This window comes from Vitis riparia, chromosome 19 (genome assembly GCF_004353265.1).
Source record: "Vitis riparia cultivar Riparia Gloire de Montpellier isolate 1030 chromosome 19, EGFV_Vit.rip_1.0, whole genome shotgun sequence".
In the NCBI taxonomy this organism is placed as follows: domain Eukaryota; kingdom Viridiplantae; phylum Streptophyta; class Magnoliopsida; order Vitales; family Vitaceae; genus Vitis; species Vitis riparia.
In genome coordinates this window covers 23,692,695-23,717,009 of record NC_048449.1, presented here as the reverse complement: position 1 = coordinate 23,717,009, position 24,315 = coordinate 23,692,695, and the positions used below count along the sequence as shown (strand labels likewise).

General features: G+C 32.5%; 2 protein-coding genes across 4 annotated transcripts; one reads left to right on the top strand and one right to left on the bottom strand.

The window, feature by feature from the left end:
- Positions 1-2,897: 2,897 nt before the first annotated feature.
- On the bottom strand, positions 2,898-8,696 carry LOC117908730 (probable potassium transporter 13). 3 transcript variants are annotated; one of them, XM_034822420.1, is made up of 10 exons: positions 8,512-8,696; positions 6,405-6,636; positions 6,069-6,317; positions 5,925-5,975; positions 5,538-5,798; positions 5,394-5,446; positions 5,097-5,223; positions 4,200-4,454; positions 3,598-4,120; positions 2,898-3,512 (listed from the first exon to the last, which is right to left on the bottom strand). In XM_034822420.1, exons 1-10 carry the CDS (start codon positions 8,551-8,553, stop codon positions 3,104-3,106), a joined length of 2,202 nt encoding a protein of 733 aa, XP_034678311.1. In that variant the 5' UTR covers positions 8,554-8,696; the 3' UTR covers positions 2,898-3,103. The 3 variants fall into 3 exon arrangements, with proteins under 3 accessions (XP_034678311.1, XP_034678312.1, XP_034678313.1); XM_034822421.1 differs by having other exon boundaries at positions 5,109-5,223; XM_034822422.1 differs by lacking the exon at positions 8,512-8,696 and having other exon boundaries at positions 6,493-6,580.
- A 12,655-nt stretch (positions 8,697-21,351) lies between these two features.
- Positions 21,352-21,888, top strand: LOC117908355. Its single transcript, XM_034821941.1, has one exon. It carries the CDS (start codon positions 21,352-21,354, stop codon positions 21,886-21,888), a length of 537 nt encoding a protein of 178 aa, XP_034677832.1.
- The last annotated feature ends 2,427 nt before the right edge of the window (positions 21,889-24,315 follow it).

Here is a 24,315-nt window from a genome sequence, read left to right as displayed (position 1 = left end):
TAGTTTAAAAATCCATTTTTTTTATTTAAATAAAGTTTAACCCACCTTAACTTTCTAGTTGGATCCCCTTAAAAGGATAATGGAAAAAAATGTGATATGATACAAGTTTAGGTCAGTTTATGACTATATAGAAAAATGTACTATCGCATCCACATATATATGGATGTGACACCATGACTATATAATATAATTTAAATAAACATGATATAATTAAGTTGGTATGTGAACTTATATTGTGAAATTGAAGCAAATATAGTATGATTTTAAAAGGTAGAAGATACGGGATACTTGATATTGACTTTGATATTCACAATTTTTTTTTAAAAAAAAAATTAGCTTAATTAATATAAAGTAAGAATATAAAATGTATCTTATGGATTTTAACATACCAAGAGAAAATCTAAACTATTTGGAAACAACTTTAATCTTCATAATTTTATTTCTTCAAAAGTTACATTTTCCACATCAATCTCTCTACTCATGAAACATGTATCCTCTAAGGCTACCATTCTCGCATCAATCTCATTACTCATGAAACAAGTGTAGTTGATCGTAACTTCTATATCATAATACTAATATACATTTATGACCACTTGATTGAGATTAGAAACTTGTTACAAATTATATTTAATTTTTGACATATGATATTGAAAAAAGTCATTAACTCGGTAACCGTTCAAATTATTTTTTATTGATTGGATATAGTATGAAATAGGATAAGACATTAGATAATCTATCTCATCTCATATTTTGGTTGGCAATGAAAAGATATTATATATGTATATATATATATATATATATATATATGAATATCAATAACAAATAAAAAAATTACCTACTAAATTTTAAATTTTAAAACAATTTCCAAATGATAATAAACGTAAAAGAAATTTCATTTTTTAATTTTTTTTTATAAATGAAATATAAGCACAAGATAACATATGTAATTGGTTCGAGAATAATATATCCTACTAAAATGATATTTTAGTATACATCAGCGAACCAAATATAACCAAAGATTATATATCAATCATTTCATCATAAATATTAGGTAACACTTTGGTGATGTTACAACATATGAGAAAGAGCTCAGAGATATGAAGAGAAGAAGAGGATATGCAGAGCATCTGTTTGAGAGAAAACCAGAGAGATGAAACTGAAAATGAGCTGCAACTAACAGCCCATTAATAAGTCCTCTGTTTCTTATATACAGAAATTCAAAAATCGGTTACAGATGACTAACAACTTTCTAATTAGTTACAAAAACACCAAACAGCCTGTTAATAGCCTGTTAACTACTAGGATGAACTCTACTTGACAATATGAACATAGCTCACCATTTTTTTCCCCATAAAAAATAGTCAATCTCATACCATATATATCACTTCTTTCCTACTATAATGAAGATTATTTTCTCTCTCAATCTCTTTATATATGCCTTTGAGTTGAATGGCCACTTCCTTCTCAAGAATCTCATCATGCTTCTATGCAAAAAAGAAACTGGTTTTTATAGCATTTGGATCAAATTGGATCAGTAATTTACCATAGCAAAGCTTCCTACCATGTTGACATGATCGAGCTTCATTACACCGCCCATGGTGCAAAACCATGCTGATAAGAATCAAAGTGAAGCTTTCCTAGTATCTACATTGCAGATGGGGCTTGAAGAAGTACTCCAGTCATCATCAACCTCAAGCAAAGACTGCTGAATTTTCCATCAATGCAAATGGAGACTACGATGGAACATGGAAGAGGAGGCCCCAGAAACCAGTGAAGACTAGACCGTTAGTATCATGTCTCTAATGGAAATTGTAGAGATGGAATGTGTATGAGAATTTGATTTTTTTTTTTTTTTTCGATGCGTGATATTTTCCTTGATTTTCTATCTCAAGTTTCTAATGTAGAGAGTGTAATGATCATGGAAAACGAATGAAAATATGATTTTCTAAAATTGAGGGTTCGTTTGGAGAACATGAGATGATTTTTTAACTTAAAAGATTGTTTGACAAATTTTTAAAGATTTTATTTTAAAATAAAATATGATAATTTTTAAGAACAAATTTAACGCATTTCTAAGTAACATTCGTAAGAAGTTCTAAAAAATTGTGGGGATATGGAAATCCCTTACCATATGACAAGGCTAGAAGGGTGGTGCCCCACGTCACAAACTATTTGGTCATGACATCATTATGGAACCCATCACAATGCAATACAATAAATATGATTAGACCATTACCATCATCTATCATCACTCCGTAGACAAGGGTCGATCCCATCTAAGAGATGACCCTATCAACAACCATCGCCTATAAAATTTGACCTCTTATAAAGGATATTGCTTAATCACAAAAAGGCCAAAGCCTTGAAAGCAGTCCCACATCAATTACATGATGGTCAATACCTTAAAAGTGATTTTTTTTAATCACCTAACAATCGCATAATGGTCGTAATTGAAATCATTCAAAGCAGCTGAATTCTCTGAAGTTGCTAATTGTAATCCCACTCATATTGTATATCTATGGAAGAAAAGTTCCAAACCCTACATCAATATGTATAATTTTTGTTAATATTTTCTAACAGGACTAAGTAAGAAAAACTGACTTTTCTTCTTCCAAGCAGGATTCCCAGCCAAGAAGACTAGGAGAGGTGGCCTCCTATCCCATCCCAGGTTCCGACAGCTTGGAAGATTCTACAAGAATAGGAAGTATGCCATCAGACGATGAAAGCACTCATATATGGAAGAAAAATTTCAAACCTTACATCAACATGTATAATTTTTGTTCATATTTTCCATCAGGACTAGGTAAGGAAAACTGACATCTCTTCTATTGTCCAAGGAGTCCCAGTCAAGCCCATAAAGATTCTGAATCATTCACCACACACATATATGTACAGAATTCACCACAAAAAACTATGTATAATTGTAGTATTATTGGAACAGAAATGCACATGTATACAGAGAAGTGTTGCCTTTTCTAGTTCTATGAGCATACAAAAAAATAAATAAATAAATAAATTAAAAAAAAAAAAACCCTCTATGGCTACAGTTTTCTTTTTCTTATACTGTTGTCACCTCCATGATGTTTTTTCTGTTTCCGTATGTTCAGACGTGATAGACCATGCCCACTTCAACCAGGGAGGTGTGTGGAATCCCAAGAGCAATGGCAGGTAGGCGGCAATTACGTCGGAGAAAGCCATAGACAACGTTGATGACAAACTTCTTCACTGGGGATGACACCTCATTAGCAATTATAGATGGATTTCCAATCATGTATGCCACACCAGATTCCCTTGCCTCCATGAGTTCCTTCACTTCCTCATTCAATTCCACACATTGGAACTGCACCTTTCTCCTCTTGCCAGAACCAACACCAGCCCCATTTCCCGTTGCCACTGCTTTCTCCATCGGCTGCTCCATGACTACCAGTTCTTCACCTTGCAAGAATGCTGCCACTTTCTCGATCAGCTTAGTCTCAAAGTCATAGCTGTCCCTCACATCCTTGTATCCGTATCTGAACACCAGGACAGAGTTAAGGTCAGGAGATTGAATACAGCAGTGAATTAGTATTAGATGATTCGAGACTTGAAAAAATGTACCTCACAACACAGCGATACAAGTAGAACTCTGATGAGCCAATCCGGCTAACAAGGAAACGCTCACTAGGTGGAACTTTTGGAAACATCAATGACTGGAGCGTCACAAAGATGAGGATCCGGTGGAAAGCAGGAAAGTTTGTGACAAAATGGGTAAACATGGGAGGGACCCCTGACTCTAGATTGGTATAAATTAGGCCTATTCCAGGAACTCTACTTATGCCTAGGCTTGGACCAAGGCTGAAGAGGCTCTTCAAGCATACCTTGTTCTCTAGCTCAAATTGGTGTTTCTTTGAAGTCCCATACTGCCAGATAGACATCAGAGACATGAAGACTAAAGAGAAGAGGATGGGAAGCCAGCCTCCTCTTTGCACTTTAGCAATGCATGCCGAGAAATATAGTAGCTCCACAGATCCAAATATGACTATAAACATGGATGCTGCCATAATGTTTTGCTTCCAAACCGTACTAATAATGAGAAACATCAAACAAGTTGTGACAAACATTACAGTGATCACAGCAAGACCTGCAGATCAAACAACAATGAAACCAAGAAACTGGAAGAGAAGCGCATACAATGAGAAGGGAGAGTAGTAAACACAAACCATATGCATGGCCAATCATGGAAATGTCTCTAAAACCGATAGCAACAGCAATACACAATCCCATCAAAATCCAGTTCACCTCTGGTATGTAAATTTGTCCGTGCACTTGGCTTGAAGTGTGAACTATTTTCACCCGTGGGAAGCATCTCAGTGCCCTACACTGGCTAATAATCGAGAAGGTAGCTGAAATTATTGCTTGGCTTCCCACAACAGTTGCAAGAGTTGCTATGATAAATACTGGCCAAAACATCAGCTCTGAGCAAAAAAGAAGAAAATGAGCAAAGAAAGGGAAATTATAATTTTTCCAAAAATAAAACAAACGTAAGTTAATTGCTTCATGGACCATTAAGCACACAAAATTACAGCATATTATAGTATGCAGCAATTAACCAAACAATAGCATATGGAATGAAAGTTGAAACAGACTGCTAATTAAAGTAGTGGAAGCATATCTACATGCAGGCTCAAAACAAGGTTTCAGTTATTGAAACAGGGTTCCAAAGAATCTACATTCCAGATATTTGAACAGGGTTCCCAAGAATCCAAATTCTTTGATATTCCACACAAATTGGCAGATCTGAAACTAAAAAATAATGTACTAGGGTTTGTTTCTCCTTGGGGTTGAGATTGTAGAAAGCTCTGGTGTCATCCTGAATCAATTAGCAATTGATGCCTTTCCTTTCTGCTAGCTTAAAGACAGAAGCCAGATACAATACCCTTTCAATGACAATTATTTCTATAGCATACAACATTACATGCCGTCAATAACCTGCCAATTATTTTGTAAGAAAACTTTTAAAAACACTAGATGATTGAACTACAAATGTCAAAGTGATGGAACCAACCAAATTGATGTATTTGATAATATAATCCTACACCAAACAAAATTGCTGTTACCATAAATCTTACTAGGGATAGCCTTGTGGAAGCTATGTTCAACATCCTTGTGGTTTTGGGACAAGTAAGCAGCTTCACCCATGTATGCCAGAATTAAGCAAGGATAAACAATGGCTGTAAATGCAATCTGCAATATACATGGACATGACAAAAACAATACCTTAAATGTATATTTCTTTAACATTCAAAAAATTTGCAATATTAGCAGCTAAAATAGGAGGGCCATTCATATTTGCCCTTTCCTGATGATTCCTTTTCTAATGGCTTCTAAAGAAGTGAAATGTTCAGGAAAATTACCCTGACTGAGAGTTTGGAGAAATGGCCTAGATCAGCAAACATAGCTTCAGCACCTGATTATAGAAAATAGTTTTCCATTGTTACCAAAGGGATTATTGTTTGCAATAGGTGGGACATTTCATGGGGTTTTCCTAATCAACTGACCTGTAATGCAAAGAACAATGGCACCAAGCGAACTCCACCCAACTTTTCCAGTTTCCCTAAAAAAGTTATAGATATAGTGTGGTGATATAGCACGGATAACATGAGGATTCCAGTGAATAATGTTGTAGATGCCTATGCCACTGATGCAGAGCAGCCAAGCTATCAGAATTGGAGCGAAAAGAAACCCAACTTTGTGTGTCCCAAAATGCTGAAGAGCAAAAAGTCCCACCAAGATCACGCAGGCAATAATGACAGCATGATCTGGCATATTAGAGTAATTTAGTTTCTACTCTTCGAAACAAACTAAACCATATCATTAGAAAGGAGTCCCAGGAAAATTCACACTATTTTTCCCTTAAGAAATGGTAGCTGCTAAATCATACTTACCCTCATGCAACTCCTTAACCTGCACTTTAATTCCAATAACTGCAGAGAGGACTAAACGAAAAGAATAAACAAAATATAAGTCATGAACCATTGCAGAAAAAGGAAGACAGTTTGGTTGATTTTATCATGATTAGAACTAAATACCCGACATTGTTGGGGTGAGGATTCCATCACCAATAACCATGCTTGTGCCAAGGAGAACGACTAGCAGCAGCACAATACGTGAACTTCGATGCTTCTGAAAAAATTCCTTTAGAAGTAAACTAGTTCTTGTCTCCTCTGTTGAAATTTGAGAGTCACAAGAAGAAATATTTTCTCGTGCAGCATAGGAAGCGTTCAGTAGGCCCATCTTTGAGTGTCGACATAGCAGTGAATATAATGCAAAGGTTCCACCTGCAAGGATGCCGCTCTGGTTGTTACATCCAACAAAAAATTACAGCAAAACTTATTTGTACCAATAATTTGGGAAGTTGTGAGCACCTTCACCATTGTCATCAGCTCCTAATACAAATATAACATATTTGAAGAGAGGGATAATAGTCAAAGTCCAGATAACCAAAGAGAGTACCCCGAGAATCTCATGGTTGTTTTCATAAAGTCTCATCCCCCCTGAGAATGTGGTCTGGTAGACGTATATTGGGGAAATGCTCAAGTCCCCATAAACAACCCCGAGGCTCTGATAGGCTAGACATAGAGTTGTCTTGTAGAATTTCTGCAGATGAAACAAAGAAAATTGAAAAGGTAGGAATAATTTTGACTATGAATATCCCTAAAAATATATGATGGCCTATTCTTTATATATGAAAATTCAAACAGAACATAACTAAGTAGATCTTTTTTGTATAATCGGGTCCTATTAGGACTTTAAACTGTATTTTCTTTTACTTTCCTATATTTTATCAGAAGCAAAACAGAACATAAATCCGAAAAATGATGTCTGAAGTGGAATACGAAAACCAAATATCAAAAAAGAGAACAAAGCTGAAGGCCAAACAAAATTTTAAGCCCTGTTTGGTAGTTTTCATCTTTTTTATTCCCTATTTCCATAATCATCTTTTCTTTTTGTTCTGCAAACTACTGATACTCCTTATGATAATTCGAAGGCGCAACCTCCTTTTCTGTTACCTTTCCTATCATTTCCCAACATTTTACAATAACCAAACACAGCCTCAAATGTGGTAGTTTGATTCTTTCTAGTTGATGGTAACATGTGATCACAATGTAAAGCTTGTATAATAGGAAAACCCGAAATAACTTAAGAATGTAAAATGAATCAAACTACTCTATAAGCTGAAGCACGAAAAGGAGTGTCTTTGAAATATAAACAAAAGAAGACCAAGCATCATAAAACCCTCGAGATTCAGTGGACATAACTCCTGAAATCTCAAAACTATCATCTCAAGGTTCTGTTTGGTAGCTAAAATATGGAGTAGATCAACCTTTTATTCAAAGTTCTTTATTTGCTAAATATAATTTTTTGTATTTTGGAAGACCAAAACAATAGAGTGTGCATACTTCAAAGATATTTTCCACAATTTTCTTGGATAACAAGGAGGAGTCCATAAGCCTCTGTTTGGTTGCTGAGAATTTGGAGTTGAAAAGGATAGAGAGAAAAAAAAATGAAATTAGGAGCCTTATATTCAAATTCTTTGCCGCTAAGTACTATTATTCCGTTTCTATCACTAAAGCCCCACAAAATGTATAAACTTCCAACTAATTTTCACATCATCTTCAGGAACCAAACAAATTTCTTTGTACTAAAACAATAGAATATGTGTGCACGTCAGAGCATGTTTTCCACAGCTTTCTCGGGAACCAAACAAAGCACAAATAAAGACCAAACCAGCACAAAGAACCTCAAAATTCAATGAAATAACTCACAAAGTTCCATAAGAATTTGTTTGGTTGCCCAAAAAAATAGAGTAAAAATGAAGAAAAAGAACTCTGAATCCACAAGTCTCATAGTCAAATTCTTTGGTCGCTAAGTACCATCTTTCTATTTCTTCCAAAAATACTAAAACAACAGAAAAGAAATGCATTTAACACATATTTTCCGCAGCTTTCTCAGGAACCAAACAGATACTTTGACTAGAGAAACTCCATACGTCTCTGTTTCGCTGCTGAAAATTGGAATAAAACAAGAAAAACGGCAAAACTACCGGCCACATATTCGAATTCTCTGGATGCAACTATCATGTTCTACTGCTTATAGAAAACAACAAACTTAAACAACAGAAAATTTACCACCTTCCGACATAAGTCCCACACTTTCTTGGGAACCAAACAGACTTCCTTTCACTAAAGCAGCACAAGAAGTATGCAATTGAAAAAAAAAAACGCTTTCCACAGATTTCTCAGGAACCAAACAGATAAAAAAAATATCAAACCAACAAAAAGAACTTTAAATTCAACTAAGGCCACATACCAATGAACTACAAACCACAACTTCACATTCTTTGGTTGTTCAGTACCCTCTTTCTATTTCCTTATTAAAAAAAAATCTAAAACAATGGAAAAACAGACGAACTGAAAACACATTTTCCACTCCTTTCTCAGGAGCCAAACAGAGAGTGAACCACTGACTCACCAGTCGAGACTCCTGGTTAACAGAACCCATTTCAGTATCCATTCTTTTCTCTAGCAAGAAACCAACAGCCTGAAGTGCAGTAACGGGGTTGCACTCTTAAGTACAAGGCCCTCCCGGCACTGACATTGATGGGAGGAAACTCCGAAACTGTATTTTTAGAGAGAGAAAGTAGAGAGAGAAAAAGGTCGTTGAGTGGACGTGGAGAAGGAGAAGCAAATCAGGGGCAGCAGTTATAGAAGAACTCTGTGAACTTTTCAGTTTACGAAACTACCCCCTGATTGACACGTGTTTATCATAGAGGGGTGTCTGTCACTCACCAGCCGTTGGTTTTGCAATGAGTTAGAAAGGACTCCTAATTAAAAAAAAAAAAAAAAATTATTTGGTGGCATTAACATTGTTTTAGATGTGGACTATTTTCTTTTATTTTCTTTTTACAATTTTTTTTCTTATTAATATGAAAAAAAATCTAATTTTTATTTTATTTTTGAGCTACATTTTATCATTTGATAGATTTATTTAACACTAAAATTATATATTTATATTTTAATTTACCTTCAAATTATGAATGATAAAATTCGACATATAATTTTCTTTCTCGTTATCTTTCAATGATGTTATTTATACTGAACACCAACGGTAAAAGCAACCATTTTTTCTTAGCATCATTTAAATTATTTTATTTATTTATAATTATAAATAAAATAAAACATAACTAACAATAATATCATTTTCTTATCACTTTCCTCATTTAAACGGGTTTATAAAAACTTTTCTATCTTTATAATAATTTTTTTAATTTATTATATTATGATATAAGTAGGTATATTTTGGGATCTTAGGTTAAAACTATAGTATATATACTTTAAAATATTTTGACAAGTGAGGTTTTGGAGGGTTTTTCCTATGGACGGGGAACTCTACATTGAAGGGAAAATGAAAGGGTGGATTCCAAGGAAGAAAACGAAAGGGGAGTTATTTTCGTGGAATTTGTTTTCATTCAAATATTCGATATTTTTGTTGATGTTTTGGCCTAGCTTTTGGTGTTACGGTGATTCTCATGCATGTTTATAGTGTCATTTAATAGTAAAAATTAAATTATAATTAATTTTTAGTCTAAATATGATTAAATAATAGACTTTAGTCCCACCCTCCCTTCCTGGTTATGGGGCATTGTGTATTTACATGCTATATGATATACAATAAGCAAGTGAATGAGATCATCTAACCATATTTTTCGTCTTTTTCTTTTTCTCTTTTTTAAAAGGTATGGCCTAGTCCACTTCCACAATCTTTAAAAAATAAGAAAAATGTATTTTGTATTAATTTTTTTAATAGATGGTTTGGGAATAAGGATGACAATAAGGTAGACTAGGTCACTCTCATTTCAATCCCATCATGTTTATTCAAAACGATTTTCATCTTTGTCTCATTAAAAAAAATTAAATGAGATGAGGCGAGGCAGGGTGGATATGCAAATTTCTCATACCCATCCAACCCTGCCTTGTTTAATTTTTTTTTTAAATTATTTTAATTTTTTTAAATTATATTAAAATAAATATATTTATAAATAATTAAAATATTATAATTTTTTATAACTTATTTTATTGAAATGTATTCTATTATTATTATTATTATTATTATTTATATATTAAAAATAGAAAAATAAAAATTAAATTAAATTATTTTTTAAAATTAATTTTATATATAATGGGGACGAGACGGGATAAGGCGAGACAAGACAATACTCAAACATACTTCGAACCCATTCCAGGTTTTAAAAAAAATCTTAAATCTGCCTTTAAATCGATTATTTAAATTTCAAATCCGTCTCATTAAGGATAGGACGGGGCATTTATCCCAAAAAACTTGTCCTATTGTCATCCCTACCTGGGAAATGGATTGAACAAATATAACTCAAGGTCAAAAATGTAACCATGAATTATGAAAATTTAAATTACTTCTTAACTTAAGGTAAAAAAAAATGTAAAATAATTAGTCAAGGAAATTTGTAAATTTTGCCGATCAAAGTACAAAATTTAAGAAATTGCAAATGAGGCATAAATAAACTCGACTTTCTCACAAATTCTTATTTAGTACCTTTGAAAAGAAAAAGTGGAAAGGGCAAAGAGAAGAAAGAAACAAAAAGGATAAGCATCTTTGGTAAGCTTGTATGCTAACTAAATTTGATTGTTAAAGAATGGAGTCATTATCATCATCATTATAATAATAAAAATATTATTATTATTATAAACTAGACCTAATATTAACTCACTTAGTCAAGCCATTCCATTTGATTGGATCCATGTTGAATAAACACAATTTGATGATAAACCAAATGCATGAAACAATTGCAAAATCAAATCCAAAATTTATAAAAATAAAATAAAATAATTATGCAACAGTATTTCCCCATAGAAAATCATTTTAGATGAATATTGTTAACTTGAATTGAAGTGGGTACACCCATCCCTTTCCATTGACATTTTGGGAAATGAAAGAGTTGCAAGATTCTCCACTCATCTCACCTTATACTAAATTATGAATGTTATTTTCATTCTTTGTTTTTTTTTTTTTTTTTTGAATCTTCAAATAGTACAATTGCAATAAATGAATGGGAATAATTTTCTATTGCCCAAGATATTTGTGGGCTTTGCTGAATTTGGAAACTCACATCAAAGAATGACTTCAACTTCACACAAATGTAGAGAAATTATATTTGGAATTGGGTTCTTTTTCCTTTTGGTCATGGCAACTACTATCATTAGAGTAAAGGAAATAATACTTGAACAAGAAAAAAAATATTGATAGATAAATTGGCCAAACTTTAGGTTTGGATTACTAAGAACAAATTGATAGGCAAATGAATGAACTTTGGTTATTTGCCAAACTTTGGCCAAAAATATGGCAATTTAGGGTTGAAGGGTTAGCCAAGCTTCTTTCTTTTTGTCATCACCCCAACTATAGAAACTACTTATACAACTACAAAAACAAGCATCTTAGTCTAACGATTATAACATGCATGTCCAGCATTATCACCCATAACTTCCCTTTTCTTTTTTTTCTTTTTCTATTTTCTCTTTTGTTTGTTGTAAAGCATTAAAATTTAACTTTTTCTCTGTCACTATTCTTTAATTTTGGATTTTTATGCTATAGTCAGCTTGAATGACTATGACCAAAATTCTTGATTTTTTTTCCTCTTATTAACTTTCATTCTCTCATAACCTCAATCCCAACTATGTAGAAACTACTTAATATTATAAAATCAAGCATCTTAGACTAAGGGTTATAATATGGCCACCATGACCTCCCATAAGAGCCATAACCACTTTTTTCTCTAACTCTATTATTCATTTTCTATATAGGCAGTAATGGATTATATAATGAAGTATATATGTGATATCTTATATCTAATAAGGGAAAATTTTATGTATACGCACACATACATTTTAATATCGTGAGGGTCATTAGGGTCAGAGAACAATATCTATACAGTTGGGAGTCAGTTGTTACAAATAGTATTAAAATCGATCTTTAACTTCATGTAAACATTCGTTTAGTTGGGTCTATAAGAGGTGTTTGACTGTTTTGCACTACAATCTCATGGGACACAATAAAGATGTTGTGTCTATATGAGGGGTGATTATGATATCTCACATCAAATAGGGGAAAAAGTTCTTGACATTTTATATGTATAAGTTCAACTTAATCTTGTAAACACGTTTTAAACTATAAGGATCCATTGGGTCAAAGCAAACAATGTCTAGGTTGAGAGCGGATCATTATAGTATATTCTTAATCTTACTTAGCTATGCAAATATTTAAGTTTTCAATTCATAAGATTATGGATAAAAATGAAAGAGACATTTTAATTTATAATAATGGAAGACAAAATTCTACAACGTTCTAGATTTATCTATGATTTGGTTTGAGAGCCTATGTTGATGGAGAAGAGAGAACTTAAATCAACAATGAAAAAACAATAAAAACTCACAACTATCATTCAACTCCATAAATTTTTTAATATAATCTATTTGTTGGAAGAGTGTGTGAGTGTGTATTTGAGTGGAAAGAAAAAACAAAACAAAAACTAAAGGTGTTAATCCCACATTGGAAATGATAATAATCTTTTTGGGTTTATATTGCTTCTAACTTCCTTAACCTCATGGGCTTGTGGAGAAGAAAGTGAGAACCTCATGCGCCCAAGAAGCCCAAGCCTAATTGAGTGGGATTTCAGGTGGCTCAGCCCAAAAAACCTTAACACATGTCATCCATTCCCCTGTGTATGTCTGGGATTCCAACAACTTTTACAAATTATTTTTATTTAATTTTTTTAACTCTAATCCTATTTTACTTGATCATTCTAAGTTGGGTTAAGTCTACTTGATTAGAGGAGAGATTGGGTCAAGGGAGGTTGGATGAGAAATTTAGAACATGCTTTTATTAAATCAAATTAATCAATTTATTTTATTTTATTCTATTGTGGTCGTTCAACCTTTATAGAAGAGTCTCATTGGACTCTGCCTATAAAAGGTCTTACATCCCTCAAATTTTATTAGGCAATCCTTGAGACATTTTGCTATCCTCCCTACATCCCTTATTTGTTGCACCCTGCATCCCTTCCAAGGTGCAAATAAGGTTGATTCAGTCAATTTTTATACATAAATTCAATCAAACTGACATAATTAGTTTACATGTAGTTAAAAACCAAAACCAACCATAATTTAATTGAAAAACCAAACCCCTTATGATTAGAGCTAAAATATGTGCTCCAATTGCACAACTATGACATAATTTATACAATATAAAAAGCTCAAATCATCCAACTTAACTCAATTTGATTCTAAGTCTCTAACTATGGATCTAATTTCTATTTTGAGTCTAATTTCAGGTTTAAGGGATGAAAATAATATTAAGTGCAAAAGTCATTCTCAACCAAGGAAGTAGAAAGGGTTAAGTATGCATTATGAGAGAAATATAGAAAAACAAAGGATAAAAATGAGCAAAGGAGTATTTCTTTTCTTTTTATTTTATTAAGTACAAGTTACAAGGATTTATACGAAAAGGGAGAACAACCTTAACAAACCAACATGTTATTCAACACCATGTGGCATAAAAATCCCTCTAGAAGTTTCAGAATGCTTTTTAACACTCCTCCACAAGCACGTAGAGAGAGAGATGACATTTAGCTTGTCATGAAGTTTGCAGAATGATGATGATGAGAAAGGCTTTGTGAAGATATTTGTTGTTTGATCATAGGTTGGAACATGTTAAATAGCCAAGGTTTTCTCCAAAACATTGTCATGAACAAAGTAAAGATCAACCTTAATGTGTTTCATCTAAGTGTTGAATTGGATTAGGACTTAATGATACTGTGTTGAGGTCAGCACACCAAAAGACTACTGTTTGAAATTATGGAACTTATAGTTCTTTCAACAATCCCTGCAGCCACACGATTTCAGTAGTAGTATTAGTTAGGCTTTGGTACTCTACTTCAATGCTATAATAAGAGATGGAGTGTTGTTTCTTGGAGCTCTAGGTGACTAATTTTGTCTAAGAAATATGTAATAGCTTGAAGTTGATTTCCTATTATCAGGATCAAATGCCCAATCTGCATTGGAAAAACCTTGAATAAGCAAATGTGAGGTTTGGAAGATAAAGACCATGATGAAGAGTGTCGTTAAGATATCGAAGTATTCATTTAACAACTTACCAATGAGAATCCAACAAATTATGCATAAATTGAGACACTTTATTTACACTATAAGGGATCTCAAGTCTAGTGATAGTAGCATATTGTAAACCCCCTACAATACTCCAATAAAGCTTGGGATCTAGAATAAGTTCACCTTGATGGGTTGAGAGCCTCAAACCACCAACAATAAGAGTTGGAAAAACCTTTGTTGTAACCATTTTAGCCTTTCTTAAAACATCAGTAAAATATTTTCTTATGAGAATAAGATTCCTCATTTTTCGGTATGTTGAACCTTAATTCCCAAAATATGATGAAGAATGCTAAGGTCCTTCAGTGAAAACTTCTTATTAAGTAGGGAGATTAGTGTGGAAATCGCAATTGAATCATTTCTAGTGATAATGATATCATCCATGTAGACCAAAAGATAAATACATGAAGTAGAAGTAAATCTAAGGAATAAAGATTGATAAGCTTAGAACTCACAAAACCAAGATGTAAGAGAGAATCCTCGAGTTTATCAAACCAAGCCCAATGAACTTCTCTTAATCCATGAAGGGCTTTGTGAAGCTTGTATACTAATGGAATATAAATTATAGATTTCTCAAAACCTAGGGGTTACTCCATTAGAATTGTTTCTTGAAGAATACCATTAAGAAATGCATTGTTCACATCTAGTTGGTGAATCTCCCCATTTTGAGAAAAACCTACTATTAAAACTACTCAAACAATGCTTGGTTTACTCACTAAGTTAAACATCTTTGTGAAGTCAAGACTAGGCCTTTGATGATACCCCTTTGCAACCAGTCGTGCCTTGTAACGAGTAATAGAACCATCTAGATATCTCTTAAGTTTGAAAATCCACTTGCAACCAACAATTTTCTTGTTTGAAGGTTAAGTAACTAGAAACCATGCGTCATTGACAATCAGAACATCATATTCTTCTTACATAGCAGCTTTCCATAGGGACCTTGAAGAGCTCCTTACATTGTAGTTGGCTTAACAAAGGGAAATTAGTTGTTTGCAACACTCTAGGTTTATAAATCCCTACTTTAGACCTAGTCCTCATTGAGTAGATATTCCTTAATGAAGTTATGGTAGGTTGTTGATTTTTCAATGGTTCAAACTAAACTAAGGTAAAATTGTTACTGGTTCCTAAACTTGTTTGTCTTTTGAGTTGTAGAGAGATCAAGTTCTTTCAATGAACAAGGAAAAATATGACTAGACTTAGTGTGAAGGGTATTAGGATGGACTTTAGGCTGAACTATGGTCAATAATGGGAGCCATGACTTGGTATTAACATGATTAGAGGTTGTAGAACATTTAGGAACATTTGTTAAAGCAAATGGAATCATGTTTTCATCAAAGGTAACATGCTTAAATATATAGATCCTACTTAGATCTAAACATTGTATCATTTGTACTTATAATTGTATCCAACAAACATACAAGTAACTAAACAAAATTGCATTTTATGAGAATTATATGGTCTCAAGTATGAAAAACATTTATAACCAAATACCTTTAAGAAGGACTAATTAGGTTTGGTGCGAAAAAGCCTCTCCAAGGGAGTCTGTCCATGAAGAACTGATATTGGTACCTTGTTGATGACAATATTTTCAAAAACATCATCCCCAAACTTCAAAGGTAAAGAAGATTGAGCTAAGAGGGTCAAACCAATCTCTACAGTTTGCCTATGTTTCCTTTCTATAATACCATGTTGTTCTGAAGTATAAGTGACTCCATATGATTGTAGAAATGAAGTTGGTGATCTAAATTTACCACCTCAATCAATTTGAAGGGTTTTGATCTTTTTATTCAAGAGAAGTTCAACTTGAGCCTTAAAATGTAGAATGGTTTAGCTAACTTTAGATTTGGATTTTAAGAAGTAGATCCAAGTGTACCTTGAATACACATCAACAAAGCAATATAATATCTAAATCCATTCCTAGATGTAAATGAAGCAACACCCCAAATATCAGATTCTATTGGTTGTAATGGATCATTATACATAGTCAAAGAATTTGAGAAAGCAATTTGTGACTTTTTCCAAATTGACAATCAGAACCAAAATGATCATTCTCATTCATTGAAAACCTTAAGTTACAATTTGACAAGGCTTGTTTGACAATAAAGAGAGTTGGGTGTCCTAATTTTCTATGCCACAAACTCAAAATAGTAGATGACTTAACATTATCATCACTTTAATTAGAAGTAGAAGAAATAGGAGAATTTGAACCACAACCTCCTATTCTACTAGATACAAGAGTTAAGACTTGGTGATCCTTGGGAATAATAGGGGAAAACTAATGTGAACTAGTTGATGAAGATGATTCAGCCTTGAACATGTTGAACTGATATAGCCCTTCATGTAGCTTCCCTTTAAGCAAAGGTGTTTTCGTTGCTAGATCTTTCATAATGCAAATAGATGGATGAAACTCAAAGAATGCATTATTTCTCTAGAAAATTGACTAGCACTAATGAGATTGCAAGTGATATGGGGAACATGTAGCATATTAAATAAAGAAAAAGCTCTAGGTGAATCAAAATAACAAAGGGAGGAAAAACTAGAATAAGCAATCAAATTTGCACCATTACCCATGTGGATCTTACTTCTATATTGATACCAAAACCAAAGTTCAAATTACTAAGGTTATTTGTAACATGATTTGCTGCTCTTAAATCTAGAAACCAATTATCATTATTGAGTAATTTTGGAGTAGTTAATATTGTAGTCATTGAACCTATATTTTTACTAACATTGTTGTTTGTAGAGGCTAACCCATTTGTGAACCTAGAGAAATTTGGGTTAAATCAATTGTAACTTTTTTGGACAATGTGTCCAAATTTTCCATAAAGCTAGCATTGTGGCTTAGAACTGCCATTCCATGAGTGACCTCCTCCATAACCCTATCCTCTATTATTTTGAAATTGTTGTGCTCCTTGGTAAGATTGAGAAGCACCCTAATTAAACCTTTGAGTTCCATTGTTGAATCGTTTTTGTTGGTTTGAAAAAAACAAGGTTCATAGTTGGTTGAGATCCATTAGAGTTCATCGAATGTTGCTTGATTCGACTTTCTTGGGTTAGCAACAATCCTTGTAGATCTTCTAAAGAATGAGATTCAACTCTAAAAGTGGCAACTGAAACCACAGAATCATATTCAATGCCAAGACCAGCATAAGCTAGTATTAAAGAAATAATAATCCAACATTATCCATGATCCATTCAACATACATAATTATAGAAATAAAAAAAATACACAAATTCCAATCTCCATCTCATAGCAACAAACGATGTATATAAACTTCATAGCAAGATCTTCTCCAATATCATCCCATAGCAAGTACTCTAATGAGCAAGGTCCAAACTGTCCATACTTCATCACCATAAAATAAATCAAATAAAAATATATTAAATTTAGAATAATAATAAATTAGAATAAAATTAACAATCACAAACCAATGTAATAAAATAATAACAATGAATTAAATTTAATATACAATAAATTAGAGTAAAATTAACAACCATGAAAATAACTTCAATAACCATAGGCTCCTCCAATGCACGTGACAAATCTAAACAAGAAAAAGTATACATATAAATAAAAACACATAAATTATATAATAATTAAGAAAATTTCACAAAAATGGATATGGGTCTTAAATTTAGAATACCTTGCTTAATATTTTCAATTTCTTCCATTGTTTCACACAAGTTAATGGGTATTAGTAAAAATCAAAGCTAATTTTGTTCACAAATAAGCATCTCAACCTTCTTTTTTGGAGACAATAAACTATGATATGGATGAGGTATTCAACCGGCCATACAAAATGCAAACTCAGAACTAGAAGTGGAGAAAGGAATTGTCAAAACATTCCTAGGAATTTGGGTAAGGACCTTAAGTTTAGAACAACTGACCTTCCACCAATGCAAAATATCAAAATCATCATCAACTCTCTCGTTACTTTCTCGTAAATATTGATCCAACTCCATCTTATTTTCTACATTGTCTTCCTCATTACACATATCTTTGACAACCTCTTTATCATTGATTAAAACTAATTTGTACATAGAACATCAATGAGCAACCGAAGGTACAAAAATTAAGATCAATGACTTTGATATGGAGCTCTAGTTTTGATAAGATTAGGTTGCAATTTCGAATTCCTCATAGTGGATTTGTACGCATCCCTATATCCTGTGGTTTTTTACCTCTCTGATCGACGAACACCATAAATTCCTATTTATCATCCATATTGCTATAAATCTTTGAGCAAGTTTATTAGTTATAGCATAACCCTCAATCAACCATATTTATGCTAGCCTCAGTGAAGGTTGGTTTCATGCTAGCTTTTAGAGTTTTCAGTCTTGTTTTACAATTATTTATCATTAAGCTCCGTAGTTGAATGGTCATGGATGATAATCACTGGAGCTTGGAGGCAAGATCTTAGAAGCGTGGAGGAAACAATAGGAGAGCACTGGAGGAAGTTGAGAAGCATCTGAGAAGGAAGATTGTCATACTTCCTCACTCGATTGAGCTCTGATTTGGCCAGACTTTGCAATGATTTTGAGATGTCTTTAGTATATATGGATTTTGGGTCTCTTTAGAATGCTTTTAAGAGGGGATTCTGACTCCACTTTATAAGGAATCAACAACTGATAGTTTTTGGGGAACTTCTCCTAGAAGAAGCAGGAGCACATCCAACAGAGGAGAGACTTCTTTGTTCTCTACTGGCTAGTTCTTTTTCCATGGTTGTAGTTTAGGTTTTTAGTTTTTTTCAGCTTAAGTTAATAAATTCAAATTCGACTTTTTGGCATTTCTTTGCTACGATTGCTGCTGAATCTCCAGCTAGGGAGAGATTACTTCCTGCAGACCAAAACATAGGGTTCCTATTCTGTCCCAAGTATGAGATAATAACATATATATGAAGTTCTGATCTTGAATACCTTCCTTTGCATGTAAAAATCCTATCTTTCTCACACATAGAGAGCTGGTTTATTGGATGCATGTTGCTATCTCTAATGCTTTGCATCCCATGCTTAGATTTGTGATGATGGATCAATGAGGTCTCGGTATGGATGTTTTTAAGTCTCTCATCATCATAGAAAAATATATTGTACGTTTGTTCAGAAAGCCAGATTGGTTAACCTAATTCACAATTTGCAGCATCTCTTACAAGCAAGTGTGTTTGGTGGGAGTCATGTGTGTGCTGTACCTATGTTGTAAAGACCCATAATTTAATTTTCTAAAAAGTTGTGTAGTAGGTAGTAAGGATCATTGAGGTCTAAGAAAGTAGTGTAGGGTGGTTGAGAAAGTGCTTATTATGATCAGTGGAATCATTTGAGTCTCATAAGAAAGTGAGAAAAACCCTTTAGAGAAGTCCAAGTTTCACAAGCATTCTAAACTTGAAAAAGGAAGATATAAATGACCTTTAAAATGAGATAAGATGCCACTTTTTTCAAATTTATCATTTCAATTCATATCTTTATTTAGTGAAAATAAAGAAGAGAGGAGAAGGGCCAATCCAAGCACTTCATACTACAAGATCTATAAAGGGGATTTTTACACTCATATTTAACCTGAACATATTTATAGATAATTTCAAATACATTTACAATAATCTTGTTTAAAGAAACATCTTTAACCATAATAGCCCAAAAAAGGCTTCCAAAAGCTTATTTGGCAATTGTTTTTGAAAATAATTTTCTACTCTCTAAAATAAAAAAATAAGGAAAATATATTTGATAATTAAAAACCGTTTTCTGTTTTTCATTCTTAAGAATAGAAAACATGGTATTTCTAGAAAACATCTTTTAATTGTTTTTACTTTTTTTCTAATGACTATTTTAATAAATAATTATACAAATATGTAAAATGATTAAAAATAAAGAACTAAAAATAAAATTTATTTTTAAAAGTATTAAAAACATGTTAAATACATTTCAAGTTTTCAAATAGATTTTTGTTCTACAAACATTATAGAATAATTTTTAAAAATTATTTTCAAAAATTATTTTTAAAAACTGTTTTTGCAAATAGTTACCAAACAAGCCCTAAGCCTTTATCTCTTGTACTTTGTTAAGTATTTTAGTAAGGAACTAGTTATTTTTATTTTTATTTTTATTTTTTGAGTTAAAACAAATCTTTTCCCATAATATCTATCTTTTGCAAAAAATCTAAATCATGACATATAAAAAGAGGTCCTACTAATTCAATGAACCATCTTGATAATTACTATGGAAAAAAAAAACTTTCTTGAACTAGAAAGTCATGCCAAAATGGAACTTAGGAAGATTGAGGATAACATATCTTGAACTTATTTTGTTCCTTTTACCATTTTTCTTGCATTTAATGACAATGGGATAAGCAAAAATACTGAGGATGACAACTGGGTAGTGAAGTGCAGAAGAAACCTAATAATTTTGACGATATCGTAATTAGTTGATCGATCGAGTTATTAATTAGGATGATTGATTCTAGAATTTTACACAAATAGTTTACTTGAAGCAACCTTTGGGCTATGTGTGGTTCTCAAAAAGTGCAAAGGAGAAAAATGTTAATAAAAATAGTTTTCTCATGATTGGTTTCACCATGAGAAATACGAAAGAAAATAAATATAATTAAAATTAGTTAAAAATTTATGTATTTTAAAATTATTTAATCTTTATATAATAAAGAAAAATAAGTTTAAAGAAACATATAAAAATAATTTATCAACTTTGAATCATTTTTTTTCTTTCCACTTTTCCTTCTATTTTCTTTTCCTTACATTTTCCTTCAAATTTCTCGAAAACCAAACATAACCTTCTCAATCAATAAAATAAAGATCTCATTTATCGGTTCATAATCAAGACTTACAGATTCAGCCCTTAAATTAAATCTGACTGAGCTAATTAAAAATACCTAGAATTAATCATTTCTTATTATTATAATTATTATTATTAATGTCTTCTCCTTATCACAGAACTAACAAATACAAGAGTAAAGGAAGTCAATTGTAGAAGATACGTAATAAATAACAATTGCATTTATCATATAGCAAATTCTATTCTGTAACTGCACCAAAGCAATTAATAATGAGAGATTTCATCTTGTATATAAGTGCTAAGAGAATGCTAAACAACTACACCAACACTTCAGCTATCATCCATGGCTTCTGTAATTCTTCTTTTTCTTCTCACTCTTTCATCCCCTCTCTTCTTTGGCCAAACACTCAAGCCCGTAGAGGCAGGAGACAAACTAATTGAAAGTGCATGCCACACTGCTGAGGTACCAGTAGTATGCATGCAGTGTGTAAAATCTGACGAGCGTTCGGGGAAAGCCGATGCGGTAGGGATTGCCAACATCATCATCGACTGTTTGATGAGCCACTCTAGCTACTTGGCAAGCAACATGTCGAATTTAGCTTCTAATCCTGAACACAATGCCACAAAATCAGCCTATGAACATTGCTTCCTGCACTGTTCTGATGCAAAGACGGCGCTCAATTCAGCAGCTTTGGAGCTAAAGAATGGCAGCTATGATAGCGCTGAACTGTCCTTGCGCGAAGCAGCGCTATATCAAGGCACATGCCGATATGAGTTTGTGAGTTCAAACGAGACTTATGTGCCGCCTAATGTTTACTATGATCTGAAGGTCTTTGATATACTAACTGTGGCTGCCTTCAGAATTATAGAGAAACTCTGATTAAGAGTTTTGGAGGGTTTTCACCTAAGTGCTCATCATCCATGAAAAATAAAGTTTCATGTTGACTAGTAGACATGTAACATGAAATATTGAGACATAACATAGACCTCCTTATCATCTATAATGGGCTTGAAACATATTTCCTTCAACTATTTTCACATATATATATATAGATAGAGAGAGAGAGGTGGAATTTATTTTTTGGCTGAATAGAAAAAGTTAAAATTTTATGCTAAAAAGTAATTTATTGATGTCAATCAATATAATTAAATTAAATTTATTGATAATAAGTTAGTTTTAATTATTTTGGTTAATATTATTACTTTAATTTAATAGAAAAAGTAAATTTCTATTCAATCTAAAAACAAATATCATTGTAATCTACAGCTTGATGGCTTCTAGGGGATAGGAAAATCCTTGTCCATTAGCTTATATGAATTTGCTTCATGGTACTGCTTCATGCTATGGGAGGGACTTGCAATGAAGCCATATACAGAACAGAAACACTTGCCTTTCCTTATATATTTGATTCCATTTTTTGTTCATTACTTAATTCTTCTTATAGTGGTTTTTCAGTTGAAATTTTCTTGTGAGTTTTAGATTTCATGGTTTCCTAATTGTTGATGGTAATTTCACTTTACAAAAGCAAAAAATAATAATGACTCAAAAGTATCAATATTATCCTAACTAGTTTATGTAATTTAGTTCATTTGTGGTCCTATGGCCCCATGTATCTAGATTAATCTTGTCTATACATAGTAATATTCCACTTGATCTATAATAGTAGAATTCTAAAGGATTGATTTGCCATATGATGAAAGGGAAGGTGGAAAGAATTTGTAGAAAATGACTCCAAAAAAAAAAAAATTCCTATTAAGAAAAACTTGTGATTCCTCATCATGGTCACTTTCCTCATGTGTGACTCTATACTCAGCAAGTGAAGAGACACCTTAGAATTGCAAATTGGGAGAGAGAGATGCCAAAGAATTGAAAGTACAAGCTCATACTCGCAAGTGGAAATAAATAAGGGAAACAAACATGCAAATTATGGTAAGATGGCTCAAACTCATGACTTCTCACCAAACTAAGTTCTAATATCATGTTGAACAACCAATTTTTCTAAAAGTTTAAGTTTATAGTATTTTGATTCAATATACATATTATGTTTCTTTAACACTCTCGATACTTATATGTTTTGTATGCATTATTTTTATTGTTTCTGGCATCAGTTCATAGATGATGCTTATAAATTTCTTGTATGATCTTTGAATAACAACTTTGATTTTGAAGATTCATGTTACTATTCAATGACTTTATCTTTTGTTTTTGGCCATAAAGTCTTCATTTGGACCATCACTAAATCTGAGTATAATACTAGCCTTAAGCAACCACAACTTAATTATAGGAGATTTAAAAAAAAAGTTACTATTAAGTTTAGGAGTCGCTGGAAACATATAAGATTAATAAAAAATTATAACATCACTTGTAAACATTATCAAGGAGCATGATCTGTATATTAAGTCCAAATTCTATAAATTTATACTTTTAAAAAAATTAGTAGTTCAATATGATATAAAACTTGATTTAATAGGAAATCATCAATTCAATTTAGTTTCTTACATATTAATTTAAAAACAAAATCATAAATATTTATAAATTAAAAAATAATTTGTTTCATATTCTTAAATACATTTAAATCTAAATAGATCTTAAAATAATAGTCAATGTATTGAAAATGACAAATTTAATAATTAAAAAATTGTTTTAAAAAATTATATAAACAGAACCAATTTTAAAACCATTGAAAATATGGTAACCCAATTTTTGCAGATTTCGGATCAAGGGTCCAATAACAAAAATAAACCCACCAAGCAAACTGAAAACAATTATCCTTGGATATTTCCGTTTTAGCCCTTTGATGAACTCAACACCACCTCCTTGGCAGCATCACCGAAGCCACCTTTCCCGACGTCGTTCGCTGGCTCAATGGATGATGCTGGCCTCGTAAGATCGCAGCCTCTGTCCCGCCTCCATCCACGGGGTTGAAGTCACCATGCATGGGTTCCCCCATTGCTGGTTTTCAGGGTCGTTTCCGGAGTTTGTCACCAGTTTTGAAGACTCACAGTGCTTGATGATCTTGGGAACAATTTGATTTCTGGGTAGATTTTGGAGAGTTTCGCCAGGTTGAATCTTGAGAAAAATTGGTCATTTTCGCATTGGAATATTCATTAGATCGCACTAGAAAACTCCCAATTTCTGCAACCCATCTGCCACAGCACCGAAAGAGGTGTCGATTTCTATAATTTGGGTGGTTTTGATTTCTGGGTTCGATTTTGATTTTGATTTTGATTTCTATAACTTGAGAAGTTGAACCTTTCGTGAAATAATTTTCTTCTGGAGTGTTGCCAGGCTTTGGTGAATCCAAGA

Coding starts and splice junctions, on each gene's coding strand:
- LOC117908730 (XM_034822420.1), bottom strand. CDS start 8,553: ATGGATACTGAAATGGGTTCTGTTAACCAGGAGTCTCGACTG. Junction 5,447..5,537: donor CATTGTTCTTTGCATTACAG/GTCAGTTGATTA, acceptor TTCTATAATCAG/GTGCTGAAGCTATGTTTGCT. Junction 4,455..5,096: donor TATCCCTAGTAAGATTTATG/GTAACAGCAATT, acceptor TTTTTTGCTCAG/AGCTGATGTTTTGGCCAGTA.
- LOC117908355 (XM_034821941.1), top strand. CDS start 21,352: ATGGCTTCTGTAATTCTTCTTTTTCTTCTCACTCTTTCATCCCCTCTC.